At 40.8% G+C, this 17,672-nt stretch overlaps 1 protein-coding gene across 1 annotated transcript in view; it reads right to left on the bottom strand.

The window, feature by feature from the left end:
* The window catches only part of lamc3 (laminin, gamma 3), a 70,403-nt gene that overhangs the window by 13,228 nt on the left and 39,503 nt on the right, over positions 1–17,672 (bottom strand). The window contains exons 11-13 of the mRNA XM_035392197.1: positions 13,964–14,073; positions 11,491–11,715; positions 997–1,185 (exon numbers count right to left, since the gene is read on the bottom strand). Coding sequence (XP_035248088.1) covers positions 997–1,185; positions 11,491–11,715; positions 13,964–14,073 — 524 coding nt within the window. The remainder of the gene's footprint in view (positions 1–996; positions 1,186–11,490; positions 11,716–13,963; positions 14,074–17,672) is intronic.

Consider the following 17,672-nt stretch of genomic DNA (forward strand, 5'->3'; position numbering starts at 1 on the left):
TAAGTCCTAAAAGGAAAAATTCACCCCATTCAGTTTCATGCATATTTTATTACCAGATAAATTTTGATTCATTTTCGCAAACTCTACATCAATTTGTTTTGTGATTTTTTCAATTTCTGTAGTGCTTGGTAAAACTGGTCTTCCAATTTGGTGTTGTAGCATAATTTCCAGTAAGTGTTCCATCAACATCTCATTGACATCAAGACTGCAATGAACTATGGGAATTTGAGGCAAGGGAAATACAGAGATGAATATGTATCTCTTTGAAAGTTTAAACTAGGTACAGCTAGTTAGCCATGGCCTAGGTAACTAGAACAAGCTATCAAACTTGTGGGAGAGGGCTTTATCTGGTGCCCTAGGCAACCATCTTTATCACCTATACCTAGAAAATGTCTTGCAAGATATTTAAAATAGGCCCACAAAGAAAGAAAAAGAAAAAGAACAATACCAAAGATAGGCTCTTGCAGTAATAATATTCTTATCTCAATGAGTTCAGTACAAGAAACATATTTTTTGTTTATGGTAATCTGTATTTCAAATGTAATTCAATATCTGAAAATGAATCAAGCAGATAAGCACAATCATGGTCAAGATTATCACTGGTCCAAAATCTATTGGTCTTCTCAAACACCATACTTGCAAGAGGTTGGTAGGTTTGCAGTTACTGTGTATTGTATTGTGAAGTTAGTATCATCATCCACAAATCATGAAAATATCTTTTTTTAGGGGAAATTTTCCTTTTATACAATACAATAATGACAGTCATAACTACATTTTCATAAATAAATGTATAGACACATTCAAGCCCATGGCTATCCATGTTACTGTAACTTCAGGCCAAACTGAGGAAATAAAAGGAGGGCTGTTAAAGACTGAAATATGACTGATTGGTCTGATTGATCACAGAATTATTTGTTATCATCATTAATTTGACTATGTGAAGCTGCATAATGAATGTGCCAGATGTGTTCAAAATTCATAGAAAAGCTTACTCACCCCTTCGACCAGGAGGGCAATTGGTACAGACCACCTCCCCAGACTCTGGAACCTGGGCACAGCTGGTCTGTTCTGGGCAGGGACAGGGTTGGCAGTTGCCTGAGCTGCCCGTCAAAGCATTTCCATAGTAACCATCCATGCAGAGCTCACAGGCAGGTCCCGTGGTGAAGTCTGTGCACTGACAAACACCTGAGGGAGTGAGGACACAGGAGCTTCTGACTTCAAATTGGGTTTTCAAATAGGACGAGCTACATGCTGTTACAGTAGTGAGATGAAGAACACATTCTCCATGACAACAAACACAAACAGGGCATTGCTGCTATCCAATGGTGAAAATGACACCCTCACAAATCTGTATGAGGTTTCTGCGTACAAAAGCAGATGAGTTTTCATGCTCAGCATCTTTTGAAATATGCTCTTCCCTTAGGGTGTATATATACAGGTTCAGCATAAGCCTTTGTTGCAATTTGAAACATATCAACATGACTGATTGATAAGAACAAAATGCTGTTGTGGTTCCCTCCCTATCTGGACATATCAAGAGAGCACAGTCTGCGCTTCTCTTTCCTTACAGCAGATGGCGATGTGTTCCTGGCCATAACTTTCTGATGCCCAGAACATAAATATAATGACAGGAATGATAAAATCTCAGCATAAATTAATCCAGGTATAGAGATTATTTCCTTCCATAAGTGAAGTGTAAACAAATTAGCAAATACATGTCAACATACTGTGCTGTGTAATTGAAATCAACACAGACTGCAGTGTTCTACATACGTCTCTCCACAGGCGCAAGGAAATTATTGCAATTACTGCATTGCATTCAATTGAATTTAGAATTGTATTGCAGTGATTGTACAAGCACACATATAAAGATGCAGATGTTATTCAATTCTGAGAAATGTGAGAGCTTGAGTTTAGGGCCATTTCCAGGCATGGCGAATATAGGTGGTTGCCTAGGGTGCCATTCCTTCCAACTTTCTGGGGGGGTTGTCAAACAAAGAGAAAAAATAAACTAAAAAATAAAATAAAAAATCCACCCAGTCCGCAATCGCTACTTCTTCACCTTTTGTGATTTCGCCTAGGGCAGCACAAAGGCTGCAACCGGCCATTCCTGAAGTACACTGTTTTTCCACTACAGCAGCTGTTTGACCTACAGGTGGGCCTTTGGCCATTTCAAGGTGGTTGATTAACCTCCTGAATGGCAATACATCCAAGATTAAGATATTTCATTGTAAAGTCAATGTATTTCTTAGAGCAGGGCCTTTATAATAGAAGTAAGATCAATAAAAAACTCTTTGACCAGCACACACTGATACAGATTTCAAATGTATGATCTCATATGGAAGAATTCACTATTCACAGAAAACAAACCAAATGGAACCGGTGAAATAAAATCTTGAAGTAATTCACCTTTGAGCATCTTTGGCCTCGAGTAGCCATAGCAACATACACAAGAAATCTATCATTGATGAACCACCACAAGGATAAGCACATCTCAAACAACTATTGAATTACACACAGTTATGTTACATCACTCAACCAGGACTACAACTTATGAAACACAATCGGAAACACGACTTCACTGATAAAATGTTGAAGATGTGAAGTTACAGAAGAACTACTGTTTATGGCAAATACAGGCCACTTAACCACAAAGGGAGGGAATGACTGAGAAAAAAAACAAGTTTCAGAAAATAATTAGAAAAATGATTAAACTTTTCTGCTCTTGTGATGCTTGATTTTAGAAGAAATTATTAACAGAGATCTTGGACGCACTAACGCAGCTACTGTGTTAACGTTTGATCTGTGCATGGGCTGCCTCCTCCCATTTCTCCCATCCATCCAGAGCAACCCTTCACCCTGCTGCTGGGGGGGCGGGGATGCTTTGTGGGGTGGGGGAGGAGGGAGGACTGCAGATTAAACGGTTCACACGATGAACAAGATTTTGTATGTGAGGCACGGAGCACACACTGGGAAAACACAGTGCTGCCTTCAGCGTACTGTGAAGAGGAACCGTTTATCATAAACACACTGTAGACCCACAGCTCCCCAAGCCTTGTGCATGCAAAGACAATGCATGTACACAGAAATAACTGACAACAGGAACTGACTTTTCTGCGCAGAACCGGCCATTTTGAGACTGCGATTATACAAAAGAGATTAGACTCACAGAGAATGCAAATGGTATTTAAAATGTTCCAGGAGGCTTTTCAGTTTGTAGGGAGATGAGGGTCACTGAGCCCAGAGCAGCATATTCTTGGGAAAGCTAGAATTCTCTCTCTCTCTCTCTCTCTCTCTCTCTCTCTCTCTCTCTCTCTCTCGCTCTCTCTCTCTCTCTCTTGCCCTCTCTCTCTCTCTCTCTCTCATGTTTATTTATTCCTCAGAATTGGAATCATAAGCCCTCCCACATAATATCCAATCTTGGGAGGTCCGGGGTGAGCGCAACAGTTTGTGTAAATAAATAATGTTTATTAGAGACTTTCATGTAAACAGACTAAGCAGATCACAGTCTCCGACCACGTGGGGTTAGGAGGAAATTAAAGGCAGCCATATCCAAATCTGTTAATTTCCCCTGCTCACCTCTCTGCTTTACAGAGCTGTAATATGTGACAGATGTGCTGCTCCTAGTTTGTATAGATGGGTATGTCTGACTCTGACTCAGAGCGTATTTAACAGCTGTCATGCATTCTTCTATAAAGATTCTCGTGCAGACGAAAACACACGTGGAGCTGCCTACATGCAGTAATACATGAGCTATGTACAGTAGAGGGGAGTTTTGTGTCTATTTAAATACGTGGCAAAATTTCACACCCTTTCAGACACACGAGACGTCAGCATGCATGCAATTCTGGGGAGTGTTGGGGGTTGGTCTGTGCGGCTGCTGATGGATTCCTAATCCAGCGATGTAAAAGCCACCAAGCAAAGCGACAAAACCGCACTGGGCAATGGTGCAGAAGGAGGAAAACCTCACAGCAAGCGCAGAGTGGAGGGACACTATTAATGGATTGTGACGGTTTTTCTTTTTCCAAAACACAGAGAAAGAAAAATTGCCTGTTGGTGTGGTAGGCCTGCAAAGAGGCTTAGTTGACTTTTCTTGAGGGTGCAATTTCCAGGATTTTTGTGTAAAGTTTAGGATGCTTTAAAATGATTTCTTAAAATGGCTGTGGACCTACATTTTTCTCTTGATGTAAATTTCACATTCACAAGCCATACTCATCACTGAACAATTCTGTAAGAACCGACTTTCCATCCCTCTTTGCGTAGATATGTGGTTTGCACTTATAGAGAGGATCTGACAGCTGCTGACAGCAGTCGATTCACAGCCATTTTATAGTTTCCTACCAATCCGCACTCATCACAGCAAGAGCATGCGATTAGTATTGACAGGCAAAAGTAGGAAAATCACCTCCATGCAGTTAGCTGCAGTTGCCTGGGAAAACATCCTTAGAGATGAACCTTTTTATAACATCAGCAAAACCGCTGCCTAATTGGGGAGGGTGTTAGCTGGGAAGGCGAGGGGTAACTGATTCAGATTTAGTCGTCTTTAAAAATACAGACCAGTAATCTCCTGAATGTTCCATTTGATGGAATTTGGAGTCCCTGGTCACCGTGAGCGAGGGCAATGGGAGCGCTGGATCATACAAGGGGAAATTATCGCCTGTAAAGATGAGCCGGCCTTCTCTTAATGAGGACACACAGAGCGGCCCAAAAGTTGTCCAGGGAGAGAGAGCTGTCGAAGCAAGCCGACCACATAATTCCCTCTCTGATCTCAATGAACTTTCTGCTGAGGAAAAGCACTTGCAAAAAATAGATATAACCTCTTCCAACAGTGCAATCCATAAGTATTTGGAGAACAGGAAAACTTCTGTGGCTCTGTATTCCAGCACATAGGATTTGATATAAAACAATCATTATGAAGTTAAACTTCAGACCAGTGGTTCCCAACCCTGTTCCTGAAGATCTGCTGTCTGGAAGGTTTTCACTTCAACCCTAAGACATCGCACATCATTCAACAGCTAAAGATCTTATTGAGTTGCAAATGAGTAGAATCAGGTGCATCAAATTAGGGTTGAAATGAATTATGAAACCCTACAGGATGGAAGATCTCCACGAACAGTGAACCACCAGTTTAGACCGTCAGCTTTAATTGGAGGGTATTTGCATCCATATTGGGTGATCTGTGTTGGAATTACAACCCTTTTTACACATAGTTCCTCCATTTTAGGGGCCCAAAAGTAATTGAGCAAATTAACACAATCTTAAATAAAGTTGTCATTTTAATTTTAAATAAAGACATTACGAGACACTAGGTATCTTCTATGGTGTTGTCTGCCAGGTTGATGAAGACTTGACTTATTTACCTTATTAAAAACGCTACATCATTTTTGCTCTCACTCCACAGAGAATTTTAGAAAAATGAATAGCATTGCCACTGCTGGTTCATATAGACAAGCAAATCAGTCCCAGCCTTCCTCTCTTGGTGAAAACACAGTCCTAAGACATGAATATTGAATGTACCTGGTGACCAGGTGACACCAGCTGCATTCCAAACAGCTTCCTTCCTTCCTTCTGATCCTGGAACACCAGTCAGCAAGTTTGAGGATAGTGTAACACACTGAGTACTGGTCTAAGATAAGCAGGGATTGAGGCGAACAGTTCAGAGTGCAAACACTGTGTATGGTGAAGGAAGAGAGGAGCCAGATATTAATTTGGGCAGGGGGGAAATTTTTGGGGAGCTTTTGGAGGTGAAGGAGCAGCTAATGATTTTGGAAAGACCTGGAAGCCTAGACTAAAACTGAACCTCAAATGCCAAGGAAGGAGAAAGCTACACTGGAAGACTGCCATAGAGGAACATACTGAGTGGATATGCTACAGGGAATATTATGTGTTCAATTTGCTTTGCCGATTAATAGTTTTACCTCCTGTGCTGTCTGGCTCCTCTAAAAATGAGTTTGCATATTTATTTATTTATTTAACTTCCCAAACCCTGAAGTCAGTCGCCCCCCACTCCAATTTATGACTTGCATTCTGTTCCTAATTTTATGGATGGCATGCTTTGAATTAACAAACAAAAACTGTACGTGTGTCTGAAGGACATATGCGAAACTTCATTAGCCCAGCAGCACTCTGCTCCCTGAAACGAATTTGCTTCTTCCACATGCAAATATTAACATTTCCAATCTGTTGTGCTGTGCTACAACAAATAGAAATGGCACAAGTTGGAAAGCATTAATAAATCATGATTACGATGTACCCCTTGTTCTGCTTGCCTGGGTATCCAGTATAAAATCCAGTCCTCTTTCTGCTGTACCCAAGAATTCATTATGTAATTGCATGCAATTAAAACATATTTTCCATTAGGCTTCAGTTTAGCAATGCGGCTGAACAATCCCTTTTGTGACAACTATTTTTGTAAGTACTGAGAATCACACTAATTTTTCATGCAGAAAGACTTCAAGACACGCTAAATGCTGTAAAGAGGAACCTAATGAGTAAATACTTTACATTTCCTTTGAAGTTAAAAGGTTTGCATAAAAAATAATCAAAGAACCCACCTCTGATCTCTTGGGAAAGCTAGAATTCTCTCTCTCTCTCTCTCTCTCTGTTTGTCTCTCTCTCTCTTTCTCTTGTTTTTTCCCTTCCCCTTTATTATGACTGAATGCTCAAGTTGTTTATGTATGTAGCAATGTGGATGTTCACCAGAACATGTGAACCAGCTCTATTTTCCCCAGCATTGTCTATTGTCCTGAGACTTAATTGTATGAGCACAGCAACAGTAATATTTCACGCAGAGAGCTGTTTCTGTGCATTGAGGTAATAATGTAGAAGACAGTGATATCTGAAATGTTCTTTGAAACGATTTACCGAAAATGCCCCATCTCTTTGCGGAAGCCTCTGGAGTCTGACAGGCTTAAAGATCGAGAGTCTCTCTTTCTTCTCCTTCCTCTTTTGACAACTGCAGAGGCTCAGATCTCACTTTATTTAGTTTTTCTCTGCATTTGTACTCCTGCATACTGTGTGCACTGTCAACAGCCTGGGTGAAAAAAAAAAATTCCTGCTGATCCCAGTCTGAACCATTGCCAGCGAATAACCTTTACAATTTTACTACCAAACAATAAAAGGAAAGCTTAGGACTGTCCTCATTTAAAGGAAGGGGAATATTACGAGCACAGGCAGATGTCTGTCCTCTGCTTGAGCGTAAGCAGCGATCACAGACTTTCTCTCTGCAGCCCTGCAGGTAATGGAGAGGCCCTGAATCAGTGTCAGCATTTTTGTAAAGAGCCAGGAGTGGAGAGTGAGCCGACATCACATGTCTGTCGAAAGATGTAATGGCCCCGCCTTTCACCGAACACTTTCTTTTAATGGATTTCAGAACGAGAGAACGAGAGAGAGAGAGAGAGAGAGAGAGAGAATTCTAGCCTCCCTAAGAGACAAGAGGTAGAGAGCGAGGAAGGTATTGCAATAAAATAAATCAGACAGAAGAGATAAATGCTGGGAAAATGCATGCCATTCTCATTAATTCTACAGGCGCACCCCCCCTCCCCCCACCTTTTCCCCCTCCCATTTGATGCAATAAATGCTCAGACATGCAGGTGATAGAGCTGATATTCTATCTGCACTTAAATGCACAGGAAAGTGAACTGTGCAGAATGACGAGGCGAAAGCTGAGATTGAAAGGTGGTCTGATCTTTATCAGCTGAATCGTAGGAAGGGAAAGGCAGGGCAGCCCACTAAAAAACCCAAATGAATCAGCTGGAATTATTCCCAACTGCCAGGCAGATAACACGATAATTTTATCCCTAAATTAATAACAATTAGCTGAAGATCTATTAAGGAGGGCAATTAAAAAGGACAGAACCACTGACCCCTTCCCTCTTGGTCCCTAGACAGTTGGTGTAAATAAAGCAGAATCAGGGATCTTTCTGTAAAAGTCCTTCATAAATTGTGAGTCACAGGCTATGGCGGATGTTGCAGACATATTACCTTATTAAACCACTTAATATTGCCAGAAGTGCTGATGTCTACTCCACCATGAACAATGTGCATCAATATTTAACAGACAATATCTGTCTGACACTGGTCACACTTAGAACCGCCCAGTTCTGCAGAGGAGTCTTTCATAAGACTAGGGAAAACCTCCAGGGAGTGTACCCATAAAACCACTGCAAAGCACATTATATTAGAGTGTGAAGGTATTTACTACTCACAATGGCATTTACATGTCTTAAATAGAAAAATCTGAGCCACAGTCTCATGAGTCACATATGTTATTTGGTGTTTGAACAGGGAGACCCCAAAACAGTGGAGTAGATTAATGCAATTCAAATCAACTTGATCAGACCTAATGGGATTTCTCATGACTTGTGGCCCAACAGTATGGCTGTTTAAGACATTAAAGCATAAGCAGAAAGCTGTGTATTGGGTGAAAGAGAAATGCCTGGGTCAAATGACTGCAGAATTAATTGTTCTCAGGAGGACATTACAGGCAACATGGAGCATTAGTGTGAAATCTATGTTCAAAATTTCTGAATAAAGAGTCAAAATAACATTTGAACATATAAACACCTGAACAGAATGACTAATTCTCTCATTCTATATGCTATAAGCTGCTAGTTGGCGAGTTATACCAGATAAAAGTTTTTTTGTTGCCCGAATTATTGTCAAATTTACTAAGTTTAATGCATATGTTACCAAAATGAAATTTGTTGCAGAGCGCAACATATCCTGAATGAAAATGCATTATATGAGGTGAGGTACTGTGATGCAGTCATTACATTAACTTCTTATGTCCTCTGTGGGCTGTACATTTATTTCAGGGCAGTTTGCTAGCATGCGCCCATCAGTGTTGTCTAACAGGAAACATGGATAGAATGCTACAGCGGAGATTTTTCTTACCTCAATGCTGAACATCCCATAGTGAGTCCATTGAAACAGACTCCTAACTAGGGATGTGAACGACACATTTCTGACCATCAATTAGTTGCTCTCTAAAAATGACTAATCGTTTTTTTTTTTTTGTTTGTTTTTTTTGTTACCGTTTGTAGGACACCACTCAAGGCCGTAACTTTAGTTTGAATATATAGTTTGTGGAAGGATTATTTCTGGTGAATTGAAAATAGGCCACTGCAGATTACTGATCAGTAAGGCTGGGTGTTTGTCATGGAAAATATAGGCTGAAGTCATGGACCAGTCATGGAACAGCAGTTGAAAATAATGGAAAACTGAAAGAAAAGCGGAATAAATCTGTTTTTTTAAACATTGATGTATGAAATTATTTAGTAGTTCTCATGTGCAGCAGTGGGAAATGATTAATAATAATAATAATAATAATAATAATAATAATAATAATAATAATAATAATAAGTAATACATTTTATTTATATTGCACTTTTCATCATACAGAGATGATCTCAAAGTGCTTTACTGAAGGCCGGTACATCATATAGGATACGTTAAGGTTGACAGTTACCATCCAAAACTGCAGAAAATCACAGAGAGCGTTAAAAATGGAGGAAATTGTGGTAATGGAAAAAAAAAATGGGGGAAGTCACACAATTCGTGGCACCTGCTACTACTGTGACAAGCACCCAGCCTTAACAATATATCACAACATTGTCTGACTTGGAGAGAGAGGCTGCTGGCAGCGGCTACATCGCGCAGGAGTATATTGTGGCTCAACGAATGACAGTAGGTCCCGAAACTCTTTGCCCTCTACCATGCATACAGGGAGCATGTCTTCCATTGCCATTTTAGTCAGTTAAGCCTGTTGTGGTTTCAGCTGGACAGCTGTCACACTGACGAGGTCTCACTACAAAGTAGGATGCTTGTTGATCCCTTGGCCTCAATGCTTAGGTGGGTCAACATGATAGATGTTGACATGTGGCATGCAAATGTTGCTGGGAACCAAGGGTGCAATTTTATTTGAATATTGGGGGGTTGAAATTCATAGACCCAAGAACTATGGAGGAGTTACAATTTTTGAAGAACAGATGAAATGATCATTGTAGGAGCCATTTATGTTTATTGTTGGCATGTCATATTATTTTGTTTAGATATATTTTGCAGTATAATGTTTGGACACTTGGTGGCGGTGATTAGATGCACAGGGTTGTATTTTAAGGGCAAAGGTAACAGGAAATAGTAGCACGGGAAATGGAAGGCACAGGAAGGGGTAGCACAAACAGTTCTCACCAGATCAACCACTAACCAACACGCTACAGCTTGGAACAATAGAACTGGAAACAAACCGGGTACGTTCATCTTATACAACTGCTTGCTACCTCAATAAACAACAAACTAAACTGCTAACAACTGGAAAATCCATTGTATTTGGTCTGCGTAAGATTTCACCCCAACCTGTGTAGTAATAGTAAATGGAAAAATTGCCATTACAATCATTTCTGGTGAATTCAAAGAGAAAAATACTACAGATTACTGAGTCAGTAAGGCTGGTTGTTGAAAATCACAGAAAACAAATGGGAAGAAATCTGAGGGGGTTTTTTCAATGTTAATTTATTAAATTAGCCTAATTAATAGATCTTATGCACAGCAGCACAGTTGAAATAACATGTGCAACTGCAACAACAGTAAGAAGTGCTTGAAGTTTAGGCTGCTGAATTTACTCACTTTTTTGGCCTGTTGTGTAATATTGGGGGGTGGGGGGGTGGGGGGTGGATAACACCCCTCTCCCCCTCCCTTTACAAAATCATTAAACATGGCACTCTTTTGCCAGCTGGCCATCTTTTCAAACTTTACGTAAAGTGAATTATGATGGTTTACATAACAGACACTTGATCCAAAAGTGACTTTGGAGCAATTGACTGTACCAATTTCCTGTTGATAATGATTCATTGGGCACAGGAACCAAAAGCATATCATTATGCAGAGATATAGGGACTAGGCATTATAACTAACAGGAGATATAAGTATGGGCAGTGGGCAATGTCAACAATTATTTTTATCATTTTATCATTTATCGAGTTTAACGCCAAATTGGATTTGGATGTTTTACAATTCTTTTGACTGATATATGTTTTTAATTCAAGCTGTTGTCTAATAGCTTTATTGATCCTGACTTTCATCAGGAAAGTAAATAAATACCTATTATTATGTATAGATCCTAGATGCTTTGTCATGACTCTTTTGAAGTCACACACAACCTGCACATTCACTGTGTATACCCAGTCATAAGCCCCTATGCCTCACAAAAAGCATTTAATAGTGGCTTATGATATTTAAAATGACATTTAAAGTTTGCGGCAGTTTTTAGTAGAAAAATCATTTTCAATAAATACCGTGCTATTTTAAGGAAAAAAGCCTCACGAGAATTACAGCACAAATCTTGTATGCTGCAATTGGTGAGTTCTAAATTCCCCCCCGACTGAATTTGGAGAGGAAGAGTAGTGAAGATGAAGAGGTTGGCAGGCAGGAGGGCTGACGGAGGAAATGGGATATGGGACGTTGTGAGGAACACATCAGGGAAATGCTTACCTGTCTCCGGGTGGCAGTCTCCATGTTGGTTGCAGGTGCAGGGCACGCAGCCGACAAAGGCGCTACCATTGGGGACTTCCCTCTTGTACCCTGGGGCGCAGCGCTCACAGAACTGTCCCACGTGGCCTGGGGGACAGGTGCACTCCTCCACCCAGGGAGCGGGGGCGTAGGGGCTGTGGGAGGGGGCGGCTGAGCCCAAAGTGACTCTCGACAGCTGCGAGGTGTCTGAGGAGAGAAGAGAAGGGACGCTCCTTATTCGGCTGCTCCCACGCGCTTATACGTGTGCCACCATCACATGACACCCGCTGTGGCGCCAGTGCTACTAATTTATGTCACTTACTCAGAGACCAGGGTTTGTACTGGAGCTATTCGGGTTCAAGGACCCTGCTGAAGGGCGCGACAGCAGCGGGACAGGGGCGCGGGTGGCCTGACACCCCGACTCTCTGACTCGGTACGATCCTTCCTCTCATTAGCTCGACAGGCCATTATCATTGAAGGCAGCCTCAGGCTGGAACCTCATTAAGCCAGTCACAGTGCAGTGCTTGCCTGTCCTACGGTTAGCGCTACCAACCGGTGTCTCGCTCCCCTGCCCTCAGGCTCTACCCCGCCCGCTCAGAGCATCTTTAATAAAATGAATAAATAAATCAATAAACTGAAGGAGGGGGAAAGAAAGAGGCGGAGGGATTACAGCTAATGTGCCCGGGGATCTCCACAGCACATGAATAATGATCAAAACATGCCGCATCCTCGTACCTGCGCCGAAGGTCAACACAGCAGAAGGTCATTGCTGTGGTGCTGGGCCATTCCAACACGGGTTGGGGGAGGCACCAGGAATGGGCCAAGAGGGCCGCGATATGCTTGGATCCTTCAATACCCTTTCCTGCTTGCAGCCAGATCAGGAGATATTGGACTCAATGAGAGCATGGTGGCTGACATGCATTTTTAATTGCTACCAGTAGCCTGGGATTTCAGCATTTGACTGCGATATGGATTACCTGAAGTAACATCTCTTGTGAAAATGTTACATTCTGATAAATGTAATGCCCATCCATTTTATTTTATTTTTTTGTGGAGGGAGGAGGCACTTTCTTTTCAAGTGAGACATGCAGCCATTGTTGATAAGCTACTTATTACACAGACATTTCCCAAAGATTGTTTAAAGTGCTGCTCAATGCTTGTTCCCCTTGTATTTCAAAGTAAAGAAAAGGTTGAATTTTTCCCCGCTGTGCCACTATCAGCATTCTTTAATCCATTGCTCGCTTCTTTTGATGGTGCATGGCAGCCATCAGATATGAATGATCTCCTGTCTATGCACTGCTGCAGCAAATAAATGACCTTGACTGGTGGAGCTTGAGGTTCCCTGAATTGCACATGCTCAAAAGTATTTATTCACTGATGAAATGTCTGACTTTATTTTTATCTTTTATCTTCCTATTTTTCTTATCTTTCACCCAATTTGGAATGCCTGGTCATATTTGTAGGCACTCATCGTTGAAACACGCTTAAGAAATATGTGAGGTTGGCAGATAGATGTGGGATGAATCAAAGCAGTCACTCTTGTGGATTGAGACAGGGGCTACCCTGCCGACTAACACCCTGTCCCTTGTGCAACACTATAGTCAGTTATGTGGAGCCTTGCAGGGCTTTAATATCAGGTGTTGGGGTGTGTCACTGAACGTGTACGTCAGCTAGATGTGCCACTTGACAGCCTTTCCTGATCAGACAGTTCTTGACAAAGTCCTGTTCTTTCTGTGCCACACACGCCCTGGATCTCTGCTTCAGACTTCTGTAATTCCAACAACCAATTACTGAGTGAGAGGCCATATGAGGTCAGCTGACTAGTTGTCTTCACCAGTATCTCAGAAAAGCACAAATGAGAGACAGCTTTCATGTGAAAATGTCCTTCCCCTTATATTGAACCAACCTTAATAAAGTGTTCTCATCCCAGTAATGCCAGAGTGGAAAAAGCAGATGTCATTGGCAGTGGATTCCCAAAGACTGTCTGAAATTACCAGCTGCCAATACAGAACGCCCCGAGGGTTACCTGCTGAAAAACCTCCTCTTTAATCTTCCCTTCCAGTGACAGGTGAACGGATTCATTCCACTGTCTGTGCAGCGAGATATTACAGCCTTGGTTTCTGATGTTAAGAAACACATAGGCGCAAAGAAAAAGGTAAAGGGTGATATGATGAATGATGCACCATACGAATAAATAGTGAGTCACAGATATTTTGATAGATGATAGACATAACAGACTGACAGAAATTGATAGATCAAGAGTTTTAGAGAGATTAATGGTTAGACAGAGACTGGTGGGGATCTATAGGGACATACACTGCATGCACACAGGGGATGATAGGTGGATGATATGAGTGCCGAGAGTGCAGACAGGCTGACGAACGTAGACAAATTTCAACAAACAGAAAGGCAGAATGATGGGCAGACGATGAGTTGTTTGCTCCCTGGCACTCACAGTTGTGTCCCCCAGCATTGCTGATTTTTAGAGCAGTGAGATTGAAGAGAAGTTGCCGGAACTCCAGTGCAGACAAAGAGGGCCTCAGTCCCCCTCCCCTCTCATTCAGCCTGAGAGCACAGAAGAAGAAACAGACCAAACATAGCACTTTTATATCTGAATATAGTAGGGAGGCAGGGACTGGCAGACTGCAAAGACTGGTTTGCCAACAGAAACCTTCCCAGAGGACAGAAACAAACATATCTACAGTAACAATCTGTGAGAGATTTTGTGAGTGTGTGTGTGTGTGTGTGAGCGAGCGTGTGTGTGTGAGAGCGAGCGTGCGTGCGTGCGTGCGTGTGTGTGTGTGAATGCTCCAACCCTCTTTTTCAGGACAGCCACCAAGACTGCAGGATTGGAGCGGTATTTGTTATATTAAGTATCATTAATGCCTTTCTTATAAGTAAGGAACACATTAACAAATCTATTTTAACATGTTGAACCATGTAATTGAAAGGGTTCTTTAGTAATAAGCAGTGATTCTTTGAATCTGAGCAAAGCATTAACTAGGTGACCTCTTTACAATGACAACACACTTTTAATCAGACCAAAGTGAAAGGAAATGGATTTCATTAAACACTTTCTTTAGCACTGTAAGTGTAGCCGGAAGAATATATGTAGGAAAAGATCAAGCAAGAAGATCTAAAATCTGCCTATACAACAAACATACATACAGACACACACATACTTGCTGCTGATGTGATAACCACAACTACCCTGCATGCATAATTATACCCCTCTTGCCATGTCTGCTGGCAGTTTGCAAGTACACATTTCTGCTCACTGGAGACCACATTCACAACTACAAATCATGGTGCAGGGCTATCTCTGCACTCGTCAACTCAAACTGTAGTTTCTCTGAATTGTTTACATACTGGGACTGAAACTACATCACAAAGATCAGACTGTCAGACATCTAATTCACCATTTGGTCTGTTATCTGCCCTTGGAAGCTTCAAAGCACTCAGCCAACATGGTCAGAGCATACCAGTATAAAGTGGAAGTTGTTGCTGCTGACTTTGTAATTTGGTTTAATTATTGCCTGATGTAGTGTCTCTACATAGTAGCTCACAGACATTCCAAAAATAGACAAAGCTGTCGCTTACAAAAATATCAGAAAACCCTTAATATTTAATGTCACCATAGTGCCCACTAGGAGAGAAGTTACATTTATTGATAACATTAAAAATAAGTGTTGTATTGTAGATTGACCTGAACCAAAAACAAATAATATGGAAGAAATCAGTACTTACTGAATTCTCCCTGATTATTAATTACATATGCACAGGCCAGGAGGAAAGGGCGTGCCCTGCCCCCCTCTCTTTCAGTAGATAAAATATTTGTCTTTTTTTTTTAGTTGGAAGTCAGTTTTTAACAGTTAGTTGGAAATGAGCATATGAGGCCTACATCTAGGTCTGGCCTTCTACATTTCATCTCTGGTCTTTTTGGAATATTCTGCTGTCTTTTTGTTTTTGAGTTTCGGTCTTGGCACATCCTTAGGATTACTTTGGGACAAACATGCTGTGGTTTGGTATCTTTTTCCTTCATTTCTTGTGTGACTGTAACCTATCAATGTCTGTAACATGTTTTTTTTAATTTTTATTGAGAGTTGAAGCTCATCTAGACGTGAATATTTGTCGTAACTTAATACATTTCAATTTTTTTTATCTGGTTATGAGTTGTACATCTTGATAAAGGTTGATCAAACAGGTGGCTCTGTCCCTCAACAAATTCAGAAATTCAACTGATAATTGATATCTTTGATAGTAATTACCAAATCAAATCAAATAAACATAGTTACATGTTGGATAAGTGAGGTGTTTAAGCTGTCAATGCACTTGGGTTCGGTATTCAGAGTGCTAGACAGTAAACAAGGGTATTACTGGTTAAAACTGCGGGATTCTCTTGGAAAAACGTTTTTTTAAACAAAAATACACATAAAATTTTTTGATCAGTGCATCTGAAAGTTGCAAAGTATTTTATATTTTCCTTCATAGCATTAGATTATTATCATGAATAAAAATAGCATAGGTGAGCACTGCTTTATTGGAAATACAGCAAATTCCAGGGGATCAGACTCTAAAGGAGGAAGATGTAGAGAAAGATAAGCACAGAATTTTTGTATGTACAACGTGATAAGGTGATGGACCAGGGATTGACAATGAGCAAACCTGGGCAGTGGGGACAGCCTAATCAAAGCAGATCTACAGTTGTTACAGCGTTTATCCAAAAAGATAATACATGGGAGAAATATCACTGGTCATCATGGCAGTTACAGTCCCCAGGCACTGTGAGAGAAATATAACAATGTACACTGCCATTTCTCATAATGGGGTAATCTCTCACAAACCCACACTGGCCCATATAACAAAGCACTCCTGGGATTGCTTCTTGATTCAATATATGAATTAAATATTTGAACGTTTTATCTTGCCACAGATAGAGCTGGAAGTCCCAGAACTTAGAAAACTTTGTCATTGTTAAGGACAATGCCAGCTTCCACTGCTGTGTGCTGCTGTGCATGCCAATGTATGCCTTGCTATGGGATTTCCTCTCTTCATGAACCCTATGGAGAATTTATTTTTTCCTGCCAGATGTTGGATGATCATAATTCCCATGTGTAGGTAATACATCATTAAGACATGGAAGAGACATGTAAGGACACAGATGCAGACTCAAGATAAGGAGGAGGTTCTGCTAAGCAAGTTAAGGAAAAAGTTGGGCCTAAAGGATATCAGAGCCTGGATGTGGACAAACCGAAATCCTACATTTATAGGGCGAAAGTTGCCTTTCCTGAAGTAATGTGCCTTATAGCCAAATTTCTATTACGTATTGGCCAAAATATAAGAGGAAAAACGACTATGCAAAATATGTCTACATTTATGCTACACATATATCTCCTTTTGGCAGTTATTGGCATGCTCATTACGTTGCTGTGACAGTTATACAATTAAGTTTAATACATTCTACAATGCCGCATCATCAATAGTATGCCAACATAGCAATAGATCAAAGTGAGCTGCACGTGTTCGACTTAAAGGCTGTAATGAATGTTTAACCCTTAGGTTCAGGTAAACATAGACGGATTTAAATAACGCGAACAAGGTCATTACAAGGCATTCACCACAGGTGTCTCCTACACACAAGCGTGGCTCACCTTCCTCTGACTTGCTCATTCCTGCTGAGCGTTGAAGTCCGTGCATTACATACAAAGCTCTACAAAGGCGTAACCAGCCAATACCCTGAATTGATGAAGCTGCCCATTGTCAAATAATAAACAAAAAACAATTATTTAAAGGAAATTAAATTGAAATGGAATGCATTGCAAAGACAGCTTACTTCCACTACACCTACACTATGCACAACACTTGTCAGTGACATTTATGATCACAATAAGAGGGAAAAGCATGGTACTACTCATTTACTTAATCTCTGCTGCAATGGTTTATTATATTCTATTTTGTGTATATTAAAAAAAAACTTTTAATAGCAAAATTAGATTTAAAAAAATAATAATACTTCATGTTGCAAAGGAAGTTTTGTGAAGAAATATACAGATTTGACCCTCTTATGTCAACAGAACTGTACTGTAAACATGTTAAATCTCGTGAACACATCTGCCTTCCCCTGCTCCTACCCCAAGTTTTGATGGGCTATCGGATGGGGATCT

Source organism: Anguilla anguilla, chromosome 14 (genome assembly GCF_013347855.1).
Source record: "Anguilla anguilla isolate fAngAng1 chromosome 14, fAngAng1.pri, whole genome shotgun sequence".
NCBI lineage: Eukaryota > Metazoa > Chordata > Actinopteri > Anguilliformes > Anguillidae > Anguilla > Anguilla anguilla.